The sequence below is a fragment of the Artemia franciscana genome, chromosome 14 (genome assembly GCF_032884065.1).
Source record: "Artemia franciscana chromosome 14, ASM3288406v1, whole genome shotgun sequence".
Taxonomy (NCBI): Eukaryota; Metazoa; Arthropoda; class Branchiopoda; order Anostraca; family Artemiidae; genus Artemia; species Artemia franciscana.
Genome location: NC_088876.1, coordinates 9,912,676 through 9,935,788, shown reverse-complemented (window position 1 = coordinate 9,935,788; position 23,113 = coordinate 9,912,676). Strand labels below are relative to the sequence as shown.

The 23,113-nt window shown below is 35.3% G+C and overlaps 1 protein-coding gene across 2 annotated transcripts in view; it reads right to left on the bottom strand.

The window, feature by feature from the left end:
• LOC136035290 (uncharacterized) overlaps positions 1-23,113 on the bottom strand; it is a 123,712-nt gene that overhangs the window by 88,780 nt on the left and 11,819 nt on the right. Inside the window, exons 2-3 of one of the 2 annotated variants that reach the window (XM_065716974.1) lie at positions 17,467-17,604; positions 13,863-13,957 (exon numbers count right to left, since the gene is read on the bottom strand). In XM_065716974.1, coding sequence (XP_065573046.1) covers positions 13,863-13,957; positions 17,467-17,553 — 182 coding nt within the window. In that variant the 5' untranslated portion in view covers positions 17,554-17,604. The remainder of the gene's footprint in view (positions 1-13,862; positions 13,958-17,466; positions 17,605-23,113) is intronic. The other variant, XM_065716975.1, reaches the window with a different exon arrangement.

Sequence of the window (23,113 nt, the reverse complement as noted above, 5' to 3'; positions counted from 1 at the left end):
AAGGGGTCTTAAGGGCTGCAGCCCCCTCAAATATAGTATAATCTCGATTCGTTTTGAGTTTTAACGTCATTATACCTTCATTTGATTTTTTTTCTGTTTCTCGTAAGGAAAATAAAAAGGATGTTTCTTTTCTATTCGTTTTTAATATTACACTGGTAAATCAGGGCTTATACCTGCACAACTACTATTTTTATATATTTCATTCTTTCTCGTTAGAATTTTTCAGTCTCACATCTTATTTGCCTCAAGAGGATCCTGGGACAAAGGAAGGAAGGGTGCCTGTTAACCTGAATCCCTTGCAACTCAGAAGAAGGCACTAGAACTTACAAATTTAGCTTGACAATTCTCTCTTTCGATGTTTTACGGTTATCGATTTTATTTGATTAGCCCTTTTGATTATAGTTTTTGGGAGATATTAGGAAGAGGTGGGCGTAGAGTCTGTCAATAATGTAGAACTACATCTGCTCTCAAATTAAAATTCACGGTCTAATGAAGTTCCTTCTGAAGTTTATCAATCAACTAGTTCTTAGGCCTAGATTATGGCGTTTGCATAAAAAAGAGAAGGCACTAAGAATCCTAAAATATTAGGATAAAATTACTATGCAATGAAACTTGAACAAGATATAACAGTATCAGTTTTCTAACAAAGTTCACTAATAATCTTTCCCAATGGGATTAGTCAATTGCACCGTAATCTCTATTAAAATAAGTAAAAGAAATAAGTTTTTCATATGAAATTAAAAAACAACATTAAAACTTAAAACGAACGGAAATTACCCCGTATATAAGGGTTACTGTTTCCTCCCCAATCAACCATCCACTCGTTACGCCAAAGTTTAACTTTGTGTTTTGGTTCTTAAAGAATGATAGCTCAAACACAAAAACCGTTAGATTTGAAAAACGGTTATTTTTTAAGGGACTATAAGAGCTTATCACACACTACGGGGGCTGAGGAGAGGACCATCCCCCTAATATATGCAAGAATATCGGTTCCTTTTAAGTTTTAATATTGTTCATTATTTTCCCATGAAAACAATTTTGTATATATATATACCGCCCCATAAACCTTCAACGGCTTAGTTTGAAATTCTTTACCGTAGAAACGAGTTACTTTGAACCAAAAACCGTAAAAAAATCAAGGTTTTTTGTAATATTTTTCTATACACTAGTATTTACTCAAAATTATTTCTGTTGTTTAGGAAACACTTAATTCTACTTCAAATGGCTTCAAATGTTGGGAAAGTTATATCAGTCCTAACAATGTGTTCAAAGTTACCTCAGGGGTGTTTAACTTTGAACACTAAAATTGATTGATTTTCTTTTGGTCATAATTTAGCTTGAAAAAACAAAAAAATTAAAGCGCAAATTGAAATTACTTTATATAGGAGAATTTAAAGCTAGGATGAAATTACTTTATGTGAGAAGAGGGATATTTATCTGATAATTAGTGCCAGTGGTCCACCACCTTACTTCTGAAATAAATGGCCGACAACGTCCCACGCCGGTTAGCATCTTCAAAAAGAAAACACAAAACACCAACTTCAAAATCTCAAATAATCTTTTAATCTGCCATCTCTGGCTAATTTCCAGTACAGCTACAAAAAAGCATGGCTACAAGTTTTACTGACATCCACCATGTCTCAGATAGAGAGTTCAGAGTTCATTTATCCGACACTAAATTTTCATAAAATACACAAAAAAAGGAACATCCCCCCTTCCGCCCTGAAAGGTTCCATGGGCAGGGAAAATAGGAAGAAACGACGAAAAAATGTAGAGTAAATTGTAAAATAATCATCCAATGTTTGACAAATAGCTTCTGTACTACGTGATACCATAAAATTACATCTTCCAAATAATATGAATATTACCCGCACAGGCCAACCCCCCGCCAACAACCCCATCTACACAATACAAAACCCAGTTGTAATAATTTAAGTAAACCACAAATTTATCAACAATAATTTTAATAAATAAAAAGTCTAAAATTTACTGTTAAATTTAAATTTTCGTTTAAGCCTATAAATTAAACTCTTCTGAATTTCTTCTAAAATCTTCGTTAGAAAATCTAATACCAATTTTTTGAAAATCCGAAACGAATGACAGCCTCGTGCCACACTTGGTAGCAAATTCTATACCTTTAAACTTACGACTACCGGTTTAAAGTCGGACCGAATACACCAGGTAGAACGAACCCTTAGATCAGGAGCATTTGGAGGAATATATATTGGCATGAATCACTCATTGCTTACAGGATCCAATTTTAGCACTGAACCTAAACATGTAACATCAAACAATTTTAAATTTACTTATGTACGATTATGGACATTAGGAAGGGAGTTAAATACCCAGCAAGAAGGGGTACGATGTTGGTGAAAATTAAGGTAAAAATTCAACACTTCTAACAACCTTTAAAGGGGAGCTTCCGAGCTGATTTCAACCAAACACCAAAGTTCGTACGTGTCCCAGGAAGAATGGTCATTGGCTGTAATTTCTTCTTCTATTTTCCCAGGGGCTCCCATAACAAACCAGTACTCTGAACTTATCGGAATAGTGCTCGTTCGACCGTCAATTTTATGTTGTAATTCCCATTTAGAGTAAAACAAGAGCTAAGAGCTCATATGGCACTTGTGACGAGGCCGGAAGAGCCAAGAGCCAAGCGCTCATGTGGTATGAGCTCTAGAAAAATTCCAAGAATCAATAGATTGATTTAAAAGGAAAATCAGAGGCTAATGCCGGTCGGGATTTCAAATAAAAGCTCTAAGTCACGAGTTCCTTCTATATATCAAAATTAATTAAGATCCGATCACCCACTCGTAAGTTATAAATACCTGATTTTTTTTTCTAATTTTTTTTCTCCTTTCAGCCTCCCAGATGGTCGAACCGGGGAAAACGACTGTATCAAGTCAATTTATGCACCTCCCTGACACGCCTACCAACTTTCATCGTCCTAGCACGCCCAGAAGCACCAAATTCGCCAAAGCACTAAATCCCAACCCCTAACTCCCCCAAAGAGAGCGGAACCAGTAAGGTTACATCAATCACGTATCTACATCATTTACTTATTCTACCCACCAAGTTTCATCCCGATTTCTCCACTCTAAGCTTTTTCCAAGATTTCTGGTTTCCCCCTCCAACTCCCCCAATGTCAACAGATCTGGTCGAGATTTGAAATAAGAGCTCTGAGACATGAGGTCCTTCTAAATATCAAATTTCATAAACTTAAGTTAAAAATACCTCAATTTTTCTAATTTTTCCATATTAACACCCCCCAGCTCCTCCAAAGAGGACAGATCCGTTCCAATTATATCAATCACGTATCTATCACCTGTGCTTATTCTTTCCATCAAGTTTCATCCTGATCTCCCCACTCTATGCGTTTTCCAAGATTTCTGTTTCCACCTCCAGCCCCCTATGTCCCCGGATCCGATTCGAATTAAAAATGGAGCGTCTGAGACTAAAATCCTTCTATATATCAAGTTTCATTAAGATCCGATCACCCATTCGTAAGACAAAGATACCTCAATTTTCACTTTTTCCAAGAATTCCGGTTTCCCCCTCCAACCCCACCCAATGTCACCGGATCTGGGCGGAATCTGAAATAAGAGCTCTAAAGCACAAGATCCATCTAAATATCAAATTTCGTTAAGATCTGATCACCTGTTCGTAAGTTACACGTACCTTATTTAATTTTTCGAATTACCCCCCCCCTCCCCAACTCCTCCAAATACAGCGGATCCGTTCTGGTTATGTCAATCACGTATCTAGGACTTCTGCTTATTTTTCCCACCAAGTTTCATCCTGATCCATCCACTCTAAGCGTTTTCCAAGATTTTAGGTCCCCCCCCAATGTCACCGGATCCGGATAGGATCCGATCCGGTTATGTCAGTCACGTATCTTGGACTTATTTTTATTCTTCCCACCAAGTTTCATCCTGATCTATCCGCTTTAAGTGTTTTCCAAGATTTCCGACCCCAAGAACTCCGCCCAATGATGCTGGATCCGGTCGGTATTTAAAATAAGAGCTCTGACACACAATATCCTTCTAAATATCAAATTTCATTAAGACCTGATCACCCGTTCGTAAGTTAAAAATACCTCTTTTTTCTATTTTTTAACGATTTAACCGTCGCCCCCATTCCCCCTAGATAGTCGAATCGGAGAAACAACGATTTCTAATTTAATTTTGTCTCGTTTCTGATACGCCTGCCAAATTTCATCGTCCTAGCTGACCTGTAAGTACCTAAACTAGCAAGACCGGGACTGACAGACCGACAGCTTGACAGAATTAGCGATCGCTCACTTGGTAAGATATCAAGGGCCATAAAAATGAGTCAAACCGCAGAAAGTGCCAATTTTAACCATTTTGTCCAGCAATTCAACCTTTGTGACCCCCCAAAAGGGCCAAAATCAAGAGTTCGATACTTTTTTATCATAAACTCATATCTCTTTTGGAATGAGTCGTGACTTGGCTTGTGTTTTCAGAGAGTCAGGGTTTACCTACATTTTGCATCAAGTCAGTTTACAGCCCATTGGTGAAAGTTCGCACCATAGACAGTGTTCATTGTAGTATCGAGTCATTCAGCAACTTGGACTTATCCTGTTCGTGTACCCAGTCAACAGTTGTGTTTTTTTCACACCCCAAATCGAAGAAGGCAACCATTTTGCCTTCTAATAGTAAAGGTTTGAAATCCTTGTATGATTTCAATCCAAACAAGATGTAACGTGCTTATCTTTCTGGTAAAAAAAAAAAATCAGGGTCGAGTATTATAGGATATTGGCGGGGCATTGGGTCCAATTTACGTCACTAATCGCAAAGATTTTAATTTTTCTACGAATCCAGCTTTAAAGATTTGGCAACTGGCCCTTCTTTTTTACCTAATGTATCTCTAAATGGATATACATGGGTTAAATAAATGAATATACCTTTCATGAATGTCAATGAGTTGAATTCAAAAATTAGTATAAGAATAATTAAATACATGTTAGCTCATAGTAGCTGAGTGGTTTCTTTCAAGGTTAATTTTCATTTGAATTTCTCCAAATGATTTACAAATATAAAATATCAGTCACGATAAATGATTTTGCTTGAATAAAATTGTTCTCTTTTTAGCTGAATATTGCAAACAACTTATATTTTAGCTAATTCAGAGAAGGAAGTCACCTATTGAAAACTATAATTTCCCTTGTATGAGACGAAGAGCTACTGTTGTCTGCTCATGCTTATCCTGAAGAGTGTAGCAGCCATGATCTAACTAAGTCATTACCAAAGGCTGTTATTATTAGGAAAGCTCTTTATAATGAATTCTTATTAATAATGATGGGCTACGCATGGAAGTCTACCCGGTACTTCTACTTTCCATTCATTTGATTAATAGAGGGGTTGGGTTTAAAATAACTGATAATATGTCATAGTCATCAAGGGAGAGGATAAGGTACATTTGCTTTTAATAGGGACAGTCAGAGGTAGGGCTTGATTTAAGGACTTTCTATCAGTCTATACACCACTGGCTCACCACCGTAATGTAAACTGAATTTCCAAACCTCCTTTGTTCAAAAGTTCGGACGCTCAGTCTCCAACCCTCTTTCGTCAAAAGCACAATGATTCTGAAGGTTTTTTATCCTTTTTAGGTGAAAATCGCAGTATATCTCTCCTAAATGAAAATAGCAAGGGGATAATTACAATTGGTGTTTCATTCTGATCCGAGTTGATATTCAAGGGTTTCTGAGTTTTTGATTACAAAGTGTGAGGGCACAATTGCAGCAAATCAGAACAAAATCAAAATACAATTAGTAAAAATCTAACCACTATCCATTTGATTTTCACTAAATCCGATATATTAGAATTTCGTACGCTGCTGATTAAAAATATGATGCTAGTATCACAATCATAACAGTAATATTGACTTAGTAACGAATTCTATGTGTTTCTATGTATTCTATTTGTTCTGTGTATTCTATGTATATGTATTCTATTTATTTATTTATTTTCTTTATTTCCCTCAAAAATGAGGAGTACGCTACAATATAATATAAAGAAAAGACAAATGATAACACTTACAATCAAAACCTATCAAATATTGATCAAACGCTTAAAAAGAGAAGAAAAAAAAGATACAAAAACACTTGCTAAATAGTATAGCCTATAAATCATCAAGAGCCAGAACTGTTACTAAAAAACGGAAATAAATTGTGGCCCAAAAGGTTAATTTTCGCCTTAACTTCAAATGTTTTATATTTTTTTTTCTTTATACAGACTAACAGGATTCTTCACTTTAAGCTTTAAAAGAATCTCAGTGTTACTAAAAGAAAGGGAGAACCCAAGTAAAAATTTACAAATTTTAAAATAAGAAACTTTAATGGGCGAAAGATCAGAAGGTCTGAAATTAAGGAAGAAGAGGGACGGGAACAATACGTGAGGCAGAGCAACAGCGCTATACATACGACCAAGGACGTCCCGACGGTAAAGACCCCGAAAACGAATTAAAAGACCAAATGCCTTGCGTAGTTTCATCTGAACATGCTGAAACAGGACTGGTTTAAAATTTCTTTTCGAAGCAGCATAAGGTAATCCCAAATAAGTGACTATTGGCGACGACTGAAAAATAACACCATTGCCGCAATCGAGAGTCGCCCTGACATTATCCACTAAACAATTTACAACCAAAAATTGACATTTTTCAAAACTGATCGAAAGGCCCAAACCTTTTAAACTATTAATTAAAATATTAGAATTAGAAACAAGACTAGACTTGGACCGGCTTAGAAGGGTAACGTCATCAGCATATGCAATGTATGACAGATTTCGAGATAATGAAACAAAAGAGCAGGAAAGAGAATTAAGGGCGGTAACTAAACATGAATTGAATATATAAAGAGAAATAATTCCTCCTTGTCTAATTCCTCTACCCACTTGAATTAATTTGGACTGAGATGAAGACGAACTCGGACAAATACGGATCTTTAATCCAGAATGCCAAGAGCGAAGGACTCGAATGACAGCTAGGGGCAATCCAGCATGGATTAAGGCGAGCAGTGCAGATGCATCAGAAATGTTATCAAAGGCCCCTTTGATCAATCAAGAGGGCGTATAGCGGTTGACCAGAGATTATCGCTTCTTCAATAACTTTGCTGAAAGATGCATGGGCGTGGTCACATCCCAAACCTCTCTTGAAACCAACTTCATTAGAACCAGCGTCAAGAATTTGAAGAAGATCCTTCAAACACAACTCAAAACACTTTCCCAATCATAGAACCCCTAGTAATTGGCCTCCAGGAACTATAAGATGACAAGTCTTTTTTCCCGCTCTTAGGAATAGGCGTAACTATGCCAATATAGAATGACGATGGTACTAAACCAGTAATAAGTAAAAGGTTGAAAAATACCAGTAATAAGTTTAAATAAGAAAAGTTTTAATAAGAAAAGAAGAAGGATTATTATTAGAGATGCAAGATTCATGAACTTCATCGTTATTTGAACAGATTAGGCAAATCCAATTCGGTTTTTCTTTACGCTCAGTTGGGGAAATGCCTGCACACTGTGGGTCAAACATCTCGAGACATTTTGTGCATTGCAGGGTGATCCCCTTGTCACATCGACCACAACCAGGACAAATATTGACATTTCTCACTCCTTAGGTCTGGGGTCAAATAAGCAAGGCAAAAAAACGCCTTTAGCGCTCCATTAAGCTTATAATGCAATAAAATCCTTCATGTTAAACTTGCAACACAGTACGTCTATGCGGTACGGTCACTCAGATCTTCAAAGCAAAAGGGGTGTGTGACTATCCCCCGTTAACAGAATATAGTCGAGCGAAAAATGAATTTATTCAATTCAGATCAAATCAGATACACTAATCCGCTCATATAGTTATATAAATTTAGTCACACTAAAGTAGACCGGTTTTACTCACAGTTCATAAATATCCAATTCAAACTAAATCCTTTTACTTTGAACTCTGAATCAATATAATCCAGTTATTTGAGATGTTCACACTTTGAAAGCTAGTTCAGTACTGAACTACTTCAGTACTGACTGAGCTACTGAACTAGTACTGAACTATGTATTCTATGCGTTTTATTTTCCCTTTTTTGTTTGTGTAAAATTAAGGATCATCATATAAAACCCATCAGTCGTATAACAATAGGTAAAGTTGTGTTTTGCCATGCATAACCAAACGAATCGCATACAGGGCTAATGTGGTAAGTGTACCTCAGGGGTAGAGTCCCCGTATTAGGGAAAAACCCATTCATCGTATATACATTTGTGGATTTAGAATTTTTTTCTGTTCAAGTATTAGCCTTGCACATCAGCTTTTGTACATCAACAGTAGCGGAAACCAAGCGCAATTTTAGAAATACACACTTATTGTCTTTTGAATTAGAACCTATTTTATTTTACCCTATTAGGTTCAGATTTTTGATTAAAAAACTGATGAATTAAGCACTATATATGAAATATATGCTCAGTTGTCTCTCTTTTTGTAATATTGGATTTCTTAATGAAATTAGACCACTAACGTCTAACTATTTGGGATCATTTCTGATTGAATCCCGGAATGACCATTAGTCGGGAATGGTACAACATACCCATGTTTATAAGGTCGGGGGATTGATTAGTGCTGTGCCACTTTGTGTTCTTCAGCCACATAATTTGATTATAATTGCTTAGATTACTACTTATAAATCTAAGGTAAAGTCTTGAATTTAGAGTTGACTAATAAGGAGCGAAGTATCTCTCATGTAGTTTTCCCCTGTCTTGTAATTTATACCTGCTTTGTTCGTAGAAGCTTGGGATTAGGTTGACTTCATCCCAAGCCTAAGGCAACTTTATGCCACTCCGATGCCTAATGGGCTTGCAGCTCCACATGAAATAGAACTAAAATTTCAAGCTAGTCCTTTTATAGAATGATCGAAAGGTTCTAAAACTGTACGTGTTGCGGCCACATAATTGCTGTCGTTTCAAGGGTAAGGCTCCTACACTATGCCAATACCTGATTCAACACAGAAGTTTACTAGACACATTTAAAAGAAAGGAGGACGTATAACAGCGTTAATGAAATTGGAGCCTTAGAAAGGTTCCCAATCTGTATGATGGGAATTGAGGTGAGGCTCTTGGGTCAGTGCTCTCTCCAAGTTCCCTGCACTAAAATCCTCAAATCTGGTATCTATTTTAACACGCAATCAGTCGCGGATTATCTCCAGAACGGTACAAAATGATTTAAAACTGAAAGGGGAAATAAGTATAATTGAAGAGAAATCGAAGAACTTAGAACTGTCAAACTGTTCAATTTTGAAAATTTTTAAGTATATCTTTCAAAATGGTCCTTTTTACATTATAACCCTATAAAAGAGCTTCTAAGGACGTCAATTCCAAGTCTCACGCTAATGTCACGACATAGACGACTAAATTAAGACAAGTTAACTATATATTTGACAGATGAGATTTATATGCCCCAGAATGCTTAAATAAGAGACAAGCATCATTTTCAATATACATGATTAGTGACCCCTGAGGGGGACGTTGGGCCCATAAGCCTTTCAACGCCCTTGCACAACACTGCATGCATAAAAATGCTCTAGTTCTTTTGACTCCTGACTCTTCAAAGATTATTTAGAAAAAAATCTTGAATGACTAAATGATATTCATCAAAAATATTAAGATTGCAGTATGATAGTCTTAACTCAAACAATGCACACTATTTGCATACATCAGAGATTGTTACAGATTTCCACCAAAATTTCTGAGCTTCTGAGAAATTTCTGAGAATTGTGTTAGTACATTTCTGGAACTAATAACAACTCACTGCAGCATAAGGCCACCTGAGGCCAACACAGTTACGCACGATCCTCCTCCATTCCAATCTGTTCAAAGCTTTCCTCTTTTCACCTTCCAAGGAAGTTCCCACTGTCCTTATTATATATATATATATATATATATATATATATATATATATATATATATATATATATATATATATATATATATATATATATATATATATATATATATATATATATATATATATATATATATATATATATATATATATATATATATGTATATATATATATATATATTGTTTTCAAGCCATTTCCGAAAAAAGGCTTTTGGCCCTTTTTGGACATCAGTTTTGGGCAAACCATTGTTCTTTTCTGGTTTCTTTTTCATATTAGGGTAGCTTAGCCGTAATGATTTACGGATATAAGTTTTGAACCAATAAAAATATCCAATTTTGGACCATTTCAGGGACCTCAGCCCGGCCAAATTTTCTATTCGGCCCAGGGAATTTCCTATCCCTTGGTCGAGAAAACCCCAATTTAAATACAAAGATTTAGGCTGGAGACAGGTTTTCGCCTCAAACAGGCTCCAAAAATATTCCAGAAAACGTAGCTTGAAACTTTCAAAGATTGTTCCCTGTGCCAAGAATACTCCAAATTTTGTTGAGAAACAAAATTCCATTTTTGTTGGGGCATAGTGTTAGGGAGGCTCAAATGGACAAACAGCCCTTCTGGCTCTGATCTGTTTGAAACTTACACCAGTAAATCCATAATCAAGGGGATCCTTATGCGTAAAAGAAATAAAGCAAAAAACACTGGTTTACCCAAAAGTGGGGCTTAAAACCGTTGCAAAACTTACTTTTCCGAAGTGCTTAAGGTCAAATTGCACCTGTAAGTCCCATGGCCGAAGAATTCTAAATGCAGAAGTAAATTTTTAGGTTCGGGGCACAAGCCTCCTGTAACTAAGACCCAACAAAAGGGTGAGATAGCTTAATTGAGATGGCTTGAAACTTGTTGCGGTCTCAATGAGGACAATGGTGGTATTCAGCACGAACGACATTTTAGCCTTTAAAGAGTTTGAAGGGTAGTAGCCCCACTTTTATTTTTGGCAATATCTGCTTATCTTATGTTCGTTTTGTATTTATGTGCATGTTCGTTTTAAGTTTCATTTATTCATCCATGTTATTTTCTTTATGTTTCCAGTTTGACTTACAATATGACTTTATTTCTGCTAGCCTTAGGTTTTTGGTTTCACTCTTTAATTTTGGAAAAGTGTTGTTTTTTTCTATAATTAGTACATAAATTTGCCGATGATTGTAATTGTTACTGGAACAATTTTGTCCCCGTCAGGACAGGTCTAAATTAGTCCTTATGAAATAAGTAAGCTTGTAAACACAATTAGTAAACCAAGACCAATCTGTCCTTCTTCTGTAATTTCTATTTCATAAGAAAAAAGTAGGAAAATACAACCTTTCAGTTTGAGTTTGCCAATACAATTTTCGTAGCTTAGAGCAAAGACTGAATTTGAAGGGAATATTGTGCAATTTAACCTTGAAAAACAGGGATATAAAACATTAGCACCACTGAATGTGCTAATTAAAAGTAAGGTGAAATTACTTTATCCTATAATTTGTTAGACCTTTGATTTTAACAAAATCCAGAAGTAAAAACCAATTACGCTAAGAGAAAGCATTAATAAACCAAAGTAAGAAACGCAATGTTGTAAAAACACGGCTTGCTTCTCTTTATGATAAATTTGCGTCTTTTATTTTCGATGCATTGTCAAGCAGGAGTAAAAAAAGCGATGAAAATTAAGAAAAGTTGCACTTTTTATGTTTTTATAACTATTGTACTCAGTTAGGCTGTATGGTGTTGGATTTTTCTCTGAGAGACTTGCTTTAATTTCTTGTTTATTCTACCTCCCACACTCTTTGGAAAATAATGCTGAAATTCGCGCTGGAATCCAATTCCCTTCCTCCACTTTTTCTTCCTCTTTTTGCTCAATTAATATGAGCAGCTGACAAGTACAAATGATATCTGTTTATATACGATAATCCAATGAGAGTCTAGACAAGGTTGATATGACACAAAATTTTCAGAAAAACATTTGGAATTGATAGAGTGAAAAAAAATATCTAATAATCAAACATGTATGTTCAGTATGTTCGGAAACTTTACCGGCCCTTTAAACCTTCTACGTGCAACATGAAGAATTCTGGTGGGAGGAGAAGGTGTGACTCTTATATATTTGTATGTTATTGCCCTTGGATCTCGGATATTCCAGTGCCTTCAGAGGCACCAAGGGAATTTACAAGGAGCCACCAGTCATCCTTAGGTTCGCTACCTCCCAAACACCTTCCCATTGAGGTTGGATCATTGCGTGAATGTTATACAGGTTCTGTTGTTAGGTGTGACTCAATGCGGTCGACCTTTCTCATAGATTCCCTGAGGTTGCTATTCCAAGATCTATCTCAGATCCTATCAATCTTCATAGATATTCCAAAGTACCACCACTTCTGTAGCAGAATGAAGTATGTGACAAGTGTCTGGCGTGACAGCCGACTGTCTGACTTGTGACGTGTTTGTGGGTATGTTAGAAGGACACTTAATAAAATAAAAAAACACAAATTTTTGCATTAGGTTATTTGCAAATTTTTTTGAATTAGAAAATATTTTTTATTACAGTTTTTTTAGCAGTGCTATAAAAATTCGGTAAGAGGACTTCTCTATCACCTGAAATACGATATAAAACAGTTTTCAGTAACAAGCTGTAAATAAGGAGTGGTCTGTTTTAGAAGTTACCAGAACAATAAAAGGGTATATATTTAAAAACTTGTTTTTATGGAAACTCTAGATATGTAAACATCACAAAGTTGAAGATTATCATAAAAAGCAACTTAGAATAAAAAAAAAATATATTATTTCAAGATAACGAATGAGCACAGCCAAGAAAGAGTAGCTATCTTTATTAAAATCTCACTAAATATTTAACATATTTGAAAAACCTAGAACAGAGGTTTACAGGTTCTATCTAGAAGAAAAAGAGATTTTGTGTTTTTAAACAGTTCGGGGTAACCAAGTGTAAATAAAAAACAACCCATACGAGCAGTAATCACAACTCTAAATAAAGAAGTTTCCATAAAATTACATACATAAGAAGAATCAGCATAGACATGCTTCCGAATATGTAAAATTGGGTACGTATAAAAATACTTATCAAAAGTTACTAACATGTAAAATTTGTGCATTTTTCGAAAAAGAGGAGAAAAAATTCAACCCTCGTGAATATTATGTCATCAAATCCCCCTATCTCTGAACTCTAGAGCGTTCAGAGCTCTAGAGCGTTCTGTGTGTGTGTGTGTGTGTGTGTGTGTGTGTGTGTGTGTGTGTGTGTGTGTGTGTGTGTGTGTGTGTGTGTGTGTGTGTGTGTGTGTGTGTGTGTGTGTGTGTGTGTGTGTGTGTGTGTGTGTGTGTGTGTGTGTGTGTGTGTGTGTGTGTGTGTGTGTGTGTGTGTGTTTGTGTGTATGTGTATGTGTATTTGTATGTGTGTGTGTGTGTGTGTGTGTGTGTGTGTGTGTGTTTATGTGTGTGTGTGTGTATGTGTGTGTGTGTGTGTGTGTGTGTGTGTGTGTGTGTGTGTGTGTGTGTGTGTTCCTGGTGGCCTTGAATTTAGTGTTTCAGATTAATAATACTAGAGACAAAATGCCCCATGGCAGATGCAGGGACCTTGCAACAGCTACTGTTAAGTGGGATATGTATCTTACGGCCACAGTACCCATTAAATCAATTGCTTTTGAATAAATTTGGAATAACTTACATTGATTATATATTGGGTAGACTTAGCCCCTCAAAATGTGTTTCACTTAGTTTAACAAGCATTTTCGCTAAATAAAGATATCCTCTTTTCTCGCTTTCGAGATTCTCTTTTGGCTATAATTACTTAGGTTTTGGAGGAAATCAAAAGAGGAAACAAATTGTATACAATTTAAAAATTGACCTCCTTATCCGAGTAGAAAGTCAAACACGAATAATTTTGTCTACCTTGTTAGTTCAATATCTCGTTTACTGACAGATGTGCCCTTACCTTGTAACTGAATAAATTTTTTCTGGAGTACGTGATCTTAGAATTCTGGATTTCCTATGGACAGCTAATGCGGCTAATGGATCACTCGTTAGAATCTGGAAAAGTTGTCTTTGTTACAATATATTCTGGAAATATCTACGTTGGTTTTGAAAAAAAGATGGTTTGTTCTATTTTATGTGTGAATCTTTTTTCTGGGTTTTGTGTTTTTGTTGTGTTTTATATAGGCGTTTTTCGGGGTAGTTGAACTTCATAACACATGTGATTTAAATTTAATTTTCGAACAAAATTAACTTTGCAAATAACGAATCTGCTTATGGTTGCATTAAAAAAAAGGTAAAATTGTAAAAATGTCATTGTTCAACATTAAAAAAAGGTGAGTAAATAAGAAGGCGAAAAAAACGTGAATCATGCCTGAGGAAAAATATTATAGCACCAAATAGCGTCATTTCATGGAAACTTATGATGGGTCAAAATATACTTTGCAAAGTCAAGGGGACGTTCATTGTCGTTTTTTAAATTTTTAATGAGAACATAGAAAAGCCATTTTCAAATGAAAATCATACAGAAAAGTATCTTTTAAAATCAAAGGGGGGCAAGAAGGGACATTACCCCTGTCCTCCCCTCCCCAACTGTTTGCCACTGGCACTAGACAATATAAAGGACCCTTAACATACCGTATTTGTAATCCATAGGGATATATGTATCGTCTAATCAAGACCTCACGGGGTATTAATTAATCAAAAAAGGAGGGGGATTAATTTCAACAAAGCAATGAACAAAAATAAAAACAAAACAACACTTTTAATTTGAAAAAAAGTATTTTGAATATTTCGGTCCTATATCCGGGAGCCTTTCTCAACGGAAAGAAACGAAAAGAATGAAAAACAACTGCAACAAAACATTTACTATTAAAAAATAACACACAAAAAAAACCTTTACACTTTTAAAGACACTCACACTTTCTTTTCGTGTTTTTAGTTGTCATTCTTTTTGTGTGTGTGTAATTTTTTTAAAAGAACTTTTTTTGGTGTTGTTGTCTTTTCGTTCTTTTCGGGTTTTTTCCGTTGAGAAAGGCCCCGGACGTGGGGCAAAAATATTCAGAATATTTTTTTAACTAAAGGGTTGTTTCGTTTTTATGTTTGTTCGCTGCTTTATTGAAATTAAAACCCGTCTTTGTTTTTCCTTAATTTTTTCTTAAATGGAAAAATAGTGTGATCTAAGAAATTATTAACCTTGCGAGGTACCCTGGCTGATAAAAACATTGACGTTCCTTGAAAAATAAGATGAGTTTCTAAAGTGAGATCTCTTATCTATAATGCAAAATTTAAATTAAGACAAAATTTAAAATTTACTCTGTGTATTTTATAATTACAAGTCTGGAACAAAGGACCAAATTTTGGCTACTTTTTCATAAGATATTTATTTTTCTCGTTTTCCTAATGCTCGAAGTTTCTTTTTCTAAAACGAAAAAATTTTCAATAATGTTCAATTTTTATCATTTAGCAAACAAACGCTTATTGGAGTTATAAGAAAAAAAACTATGAACCAAGCCTCCGGGCGCCGCTAAGCCGGGGATTTGGCCTTAGGTATAGGATTCATTTGTTGATTTGTGTAAGACTTATCTTTTGTTAAGTCTAATCAATCCCTTGGCACGTTCTTAGAAGTCATATTGGTAACAGATACTAAGATGGGGATGGATCTTTCGACAGTCAAGCGAGGGGGCATGGTACTATTTTGGGCAGTCCATTATATATCTCAATAGATGAATTTGATAAAAAAAAACAAAAAAACTTTGGCCTTTACCTTTAAAAATAAAGAAACACCTAAGTTGACGTAAGTATTTTTAGTCATTTTGCTATTGAATTTACAAACCTACTATGTCAAATCGCATTTTTATCTTAAAGCTCTAAGAAGACTTAAAAGAGCTAGCCAATGTAAGCTTCTGAAAATGAATGTCATTCGAATAGGTACTTCATGAAACTTCTAATGGTGCGTTAAACAAAATAAAATAGACAATGTTACAGAACAAAAAATTAAAAATCAAGTAAAATCGATCAATGTGAATCAATAGTCAATGTAAATCATTCTAAAATCAAGTAGTATTCAACTGTTGTGTAGAAACTTAAAATTTTCATTGCATGGACAGTACTTCTCCATCAGAATGATCAGTTTTAACATGGTTGAATACTACTACTACTACTTCTAACCACGCATTAGTCACCAAGCCACCTTAGGCCAACACTACTGCAAATGCTCCTCCTCCACCCCAAGCTGTTCAATCTTCACCATTTACACCCTTCAATGAAGTTTCAATTTCTTTCAAGTCCTTTCTTAGAGCTACTTTCAAACCCATTCGAAGACAATCTGCTTTTCGTTTCCAGGTGGATGGCCTAAAAGCGCGTTTTTTGGCAATCTATTCACCTTTTATTCTCAAAACGTGGTTTATTTATTTTAATCTTCTTTTCATTATAGCCATAGAAAATGGGATTAAACGTACAGTCAGTCAACAGGCTATCAAAATCTGTTCTTAGAAAATTCTTCTGGAAAATTTCTAGCAAATGTTTCTCAAGCTTTCGAACTACCCCAGTTACATAAATATGCATTGACTTTTCTCTAACACCTACCCATCGGTTTTGGCTAGTTTATAAGATGAGCCTACACAGGCTAAATTGTGTTATGAAGGATCTTAGAATCCTTACATCGGCACATTACATTAAAAGAATCAAACAAACAATGGTTTCTGAACATTTTTAGACATGTAAAAAATCAAGCGTCCATTGTTTTGTGTCTGCAAACACTGTTTCTTTTACAGTGAAAACTAAGCTAAACTAATCAAGCTAAATGAAATATTATGCTAATTAATCAGGGGAGCAAATCACAAAGATATAGGGGAAAATTTTTTTTTTAATGAAGTTACAAAAACAGTATTTTTCAAAATAATAGTGGAGCTAGCTTTATTCAATTCTTTCAACGAAAATACCAAAGGAGGAATGCTTAACCCCCGTCCCTTAGTTGGCGTCCCTGAATCAAATGAATAGACACAAGCTACAAAAAATAAAAATAAAAATCTTAAACGAAAAAAGGAAAAATTAGTTGTGACATCATTATAACAAGCGTGGTAGACCCAATCTGCCAAAGGGAGTGGATGTAGTAACACAATTTTTCAGTTTTATAGTACAAAATAGAAAAAACAGTAACCAAACCAAAGTATCTCATTGTTCCCAAATTTGAACCCTCGCTAACCCTGACTATGGAAAACGCCTTGATGATTGGTCGTAAGTCAACTTAAGCTTTCTGTGCATTAATCAGGAGGATTTATTTGCTCCTGGCCTGCGCAATTAGGACTACAATATATATTCTGTTCTACTTCGTATAAACCGTATATGGGTTTATATTAGGGGGTTTCAGCTTTTTTTTTTGGGGGGGGTGTTCTCCTAAGCATAGTATTTCTCGATCCTTATGATAATCTGAAAAATAAATATTATTGCTGAAAAGTAAACACTCAACCACATAAACCATATCGAGCAATTCAAGGATACCCCCCCCTTCAACACTAGCAACTATAGCTTCGAATGAGAAAAGAAGAAATTGGTTGTAATCTAACCTGTCTTTTTTTCTTTTTTGTATTCTCAAAATGAACAAGACTTCTTTCTTCATCACCAGCTTCTTTCCACTTTATCAATGCAGCCATACCTCATTAGTTCACGTATATTTCACACCTTGCTTATTGAGTGTTTTCTGGCTAGAAAGAATAGGAAATATTGAGTTCGTAGAGGTATGGGTAGACTTATTCGTTTGTTCAGCTCCTCTCAGGAAGCTTTGATAATATGCGTCACAACAAATTGCTTCTTTTTCTTACGGTCAAGTGGATTTTCAAATTGGTTGCATGAAGGTTTACGAGTTAAAAGTAAAGTTTAATGAACGCTTTAAAGTTTGGATTTATTTTTACTTCCTTTGGCCCATATCAGGAAAGCCCAGATATCAACCACTTCTTTCTGCTACTATCATGCCAACATTTGGCAGGCTCCTAAGAGCTCTCTTTAAAATTGCATTCTTACTCTAGAAATTATTTCTAGCTTAATCGGGTCGTCTTATACCAGGCTGTATTTAGTGAAGAAGGGTTCTAGGTTTGAACCTGGATGCTCCTACAAAAGAAAAAGTCGAGTAAGACACTGGTTCTGTTTTTGTCTGTCCTTCTCTTAAGAAACTAATTAGCCCACATATTACGAAAAAGAAAACGTGCCTGATGAAAATGTTGTTAATCACCATTTAAATTTAGGTTCAGAGTGGCCACAACTTTTTAGACAAAAACACAGGTAGCAAATCAGTCGTGAAGCTTTGAAAAGACCTATATCAAGCCCCACATCTCTGAAGATACGCTGCCAAAGAATAATTTTACGTGTTAGGTAAATACAGTTTTTATCTCTCATATATTTTACCCTCGGCCACTTGCATGGAAGAAATAGTCTTATAAAATATGCAGGGGAAACTTCCAATCGAAAGTCGTAGTGTTATTTTTAAGGGCTAAAAGTCATTAGAAGTAGCCAGCTCCCACTCGTGCCTTCATTACCCCCAGGTACTCTCATATTCTCTCACAGCCTAAGATAGAAATTGAAAAAAAATTAATTACGTATATTAGGAGGTTAACCCTCCTCAATACCTCGCTCTATACGCTAAGGTTTGACTTTTTGTTCCAATTATTTAAGAATGACTCCTAAAACACTAGGGTCGTTTAATTAGAATAATAGACTTTTTCAAATTTTATATTAAAAAAAGTTAGCCTAAGGAGCGAGACATTGAGGAGGGGGAAACCCTCGCATATGCGTACATAATTTCTGTTTATTTTAATTTTTGAGGCTGCTGCTTACTTACGGTAGAAAAAACTTTTTTTTCATTTAATTTCCGATAATTTTTCAAATAAAGCCGAGAAATTCGGCTCCTCCTCCATGGAAAATTACCTTCCCCCATGAAAGTTCCTCCAAGAAAAGATCCTAACATATAACCCTTCCACCAGACTCCCCCCCCCACACACACACACACAAAAATGTATGTATACTCCAAATATATGTATCCATTATTGTATGTAAACAATGGACAAAGTATTAGCATGCAGCTCTTCTCCCGAGAGCTATGGGGTGGGGGTCAGATTTTTCTCAAAGATATGGTTATTAGATCTTTTGAACATGCTTAACAAAATACCTATCTCAAATTTTGGTCAGCCGACTTTGCGGAAAAAGGGGCGTGGGAGAGAGACTAGTTGTCCTCCAGTATTTTTATTCACTTAAAAAGGGCACTAGAACTTTTGATTTCTGATCAAATGATCAGATTTTCTGCCGATTTTCTAGGATCAGTGGTTCGATACGATCGCCGCTGGGGAAAAGAAAAAAAAAGAAATAAATAAATTCGCATCCGTGATCTTTCTTCTCGAAAAAATGCTAAATTCCACATTTTTGTATATAGCAGATTGAAACTATTACATTTGTGTTTTCTAATATGATGAATCTGATTGTATTATTTTCATTAAGGTAACTTGATTTTTTGGTGGGTGTTTCCCTCCTTTTTCAAAAATTGGGGAAATTTTCTATGGGTAACCTTAAACTTGACGAATTGTATATATTCTGAATGAGCGTCAAAATTTAATTCTTTTGAAGTATCAAGACCATGTTTCTTAGAATTTCAGTTACTATCAAGCCACATCCTTCCTATAGCTCCTTTAATTAAGAGTAGGAACTGTCTAGTAATGCAGATAAGGCTATTTAACGCTATGAGCAGGGATTGAGTGAGTGACAGTCCCCTCAATTTCACGAAAACTGCACTGAACACTGCCGTAAAATCCTGAAGAGAAAAAAGAAAGATGCAAGAAATCACATTTTTCCCCAAATACAAAGCTATGCTGGAAGTCAAAACGAGTAGAAATTAGATTAGAAGTGGTTGAAACTTAAAATAGACAAAAAAGAAACTAAACATGATAGGGATCCGCCCCTTCCCTTCGAGGCAACCAATATTAATGCAAAACCGTTACTTATGGTTCACTGAAAACAAGATATTTTGTTTTTAATAGTTGTTCAAGATAGGGAGTTAATAGGAAGTATTTTAATATAGGTCAAAAATAAACTATTAATCTAATCTACATAGCCAGTTGATGTCGGCTTCAACTGGTAACCAGTTATAGTGGACAGTCAGCTGAGGTTACAAAATTATTAAAAGCTTCTTGTTTGGTTGAAATTTTTTGATTTTAAACAAAATTCTTATTTGGTTGAACTGAAGCATTTATTACTTATAAAACTTTATATTTCATTATAAATATAAGGAACTTAATTGTTTTCATTTCTGAATGAATTATCTTCAAAAGCAGTTCATTTTGAACTAGATTTGAAATCTCCATAATTACATAAGGGATCCCTCTTACTCTAAATGTGTTATTATTTGTAAAGCTTGAGTAGTGAAGTTAAACCGAAGACAAAATAATGATCACTGTCCTATACTTCTGTGCAAAGATTATTCCATGTTTATTTTCATCACGGATTTATTACCTAAGTTTGAGTGGACAAAGCTATATCGACAAGCAAATCCAATTCTGAAGGAAGAAATAGCTCCGCCTTTTCAAACCCTGATTGTTCTTTCATGAGAAATATTAGGCCAGTCAAACAGTTCGTGGTAACGAACTATAGTAAGGAGCGACCCGGCTCAATAGTAACCAAAACTCTAAAAAATGGAATTTTGATACCAATAGCTACATCAAAAGAATCGCATTTTAATGCTGATTTTAAATATATAAGTTTCATCAGGTATAGTCTTACACATCAAAAGTTACGAGCCTGAGAAAATTTTCCTTATTTAGAAAATAGGGGGAAACACCCCTCAAAAGTCATAGAATCTTAATGAAAATCACACCATCAGATTCAGCGTATCAGAGAACCCTATTGTAGAAGTTTCAAGCTCCTATCTACAAAAATGTGGAATTTTGTATTTTTTGCCCGAAGGCAGATCACGGATGCGTGTTTATTTGTTTGTTTGTTTGTTGTTTTTTTTACATGGGTGAACGTATGGACCCAGTAGTCCTAGAATCTTGCGAGAGGGCTCATTCTAACGGAAATGAAAAGTTCTAGTGCCCTTTTTAAGTGACCGAACAGATTGGAGGGCATCTAGGCCCACTCCCACGCTAATTATTTTCACAAAGTCAACGGATCAAAATTCAGAGATAGCCATTTTATTCAGCGTAGTCGAAAAACCTTATAAATATGTCTTTGGGGACGACTTACTCCCCCACAGTCCCCGCGGGAGGGGCTACAAGTTACAAACTTTGACCAGTGCTTACATATAGTAATGGTTATTGGGAAGTGTACAGACGTTTTCAGGGGGATTTTTTGGTTGGGGAGGGGTTGACAAGAGGAGGATATTTCGGGAGAACTTTCCATCGAGAAATGTGTCATGGGGGAATAAAATTTCCATGAAGGGAGCGCAGGATTTTCTAGCATTATTTAAAAAAAAACAATGAAAAAACAAATATTAAAAATTTTTTCAACTGGAAGTAAGGAGCAGCATTAAAACTTAAAACGAACAGAAATTATTACGCATATGAGGTGCTCACCTCCTCCTAATACCTCGCTCTTTACGCTAAAGTATTTTTAGTGATTTCAACTATTTATTCTACGGCTTTTGTGATTCAGGGGTCATTCTTAATGAATTGGGACAAAATTTAATGTTTAGTGTAAAGAGCGAGGTACTGACGAGGGGGTGAACCCCTCATATATGTAATAAAAACATGAGATTACAAAAGTTCGTTACGTAAGCTAATTTATAAGTTACGTTTATCTTTTACTAATAAAACATTCGTAAAAAATTAAAAGTTCTAGTTGCCTTTTTAAGTAACCAAAAAATCGCAGGGCAACTAGGGTTCCTCCACCGTTCCCTTTTTTCTCAAAATCATTCGATCAAAACTATGAGAAAGCCATTTAGCCAAAAAAAAAAACTTGCAAATTTCGTGTTAATTATTCCTCTGCGGAGAGGTTTTACTGTTTTAAAAAGCAGAGTTGAGAGAAAGAGTCAAACGTTTCAGCATGGAAGTATGTTACAGAATATTAAGCAACTTTAGGCTTACCACCTCCCTGTCTGCCAGAAAGCATTATGCTGTCACTACTTACAATCTTTTTTTTTATGCCTGTCGTCTGAAAGGCTACGCTGCTAGTTTTTATATGCTAGTCTGAATAAATAATTATTTGAACAGCTAAGGGGGATCCAGGATTTCGTTTGTGTGTGGGGGGCGAAGGTATTTCTACTCTTCGGGGTACAAAAAAAAATTTAAAAATCGTGTCAAAGCTTAGTTAATATGCGTTTTTGTTACTTTTTTATGAGTCGGAAGAAACTTCCAGGATACGGTCTTGATTCTAGAATTTTGAAAAGTTATATTGCTTTAATGTGGACCAAAATAAAAATATAAAACCTGCTACCAAAGTAAAATTGACAAATTAATTGATAAGGGATTCATGGTTTGCTAAGTTTTGCTGATGTATGATGATGTGAACTGTCTTTTTTATTCTCTCTCTCTCTCTCTCTCTCTCTCTCTCTCTCTCTCTCTCTCTCTCTCTCTCTCTCTCTCTCTCTCTCTCTCTCTCTCTCTCTCTTCTGAATATAAATGATGTAGGTGTACTGAATTAGAAACTAAGTCCAATTAATTCTTTATTTGCAAATCAATCGAGATGAATACGATGGTTGTTCACTTCCAAAATCCTGTATACCATGTGGTACGTGTCACATACGGCTTAAGTTTTCCAAACGTGAACGAAGGACCATGGCAAAAGTCTTCCAAGCTTGGTACAAAGTAAGGTGCGTGTTCTGGAACAAGTGGCAATATGATATGTAGGCCTACAAAATGTAGTGGAGGGCTGTCATCCCCTCTAAGCAGAATATTTGAAGACAATTGATGCCATTCATTGCAACCCTACATTATCTTTTCTTACGCTTATCAACAATATAATGTCTATATAATTTAACAGAAAAGGCCTCAAACATTTTCGCAGCTCTATTACCACAGAAGTTAACCTCAGAAAACTGAATCTAATACAACTAAAACATCCAAATAGCTCCTACCACCCAACAAGAGTATTGAAGAATTGAAGACTTCGACAATTATTTTTATGACAATCTTGTAGGCTACTTTTATTACTTTTTTTTTAAATTGACATTCAGCTTAAGAATTCTGACCGTGATTTTAGCTAGTAATTTTGTTTAATTAACTTTCTGATTTGGGG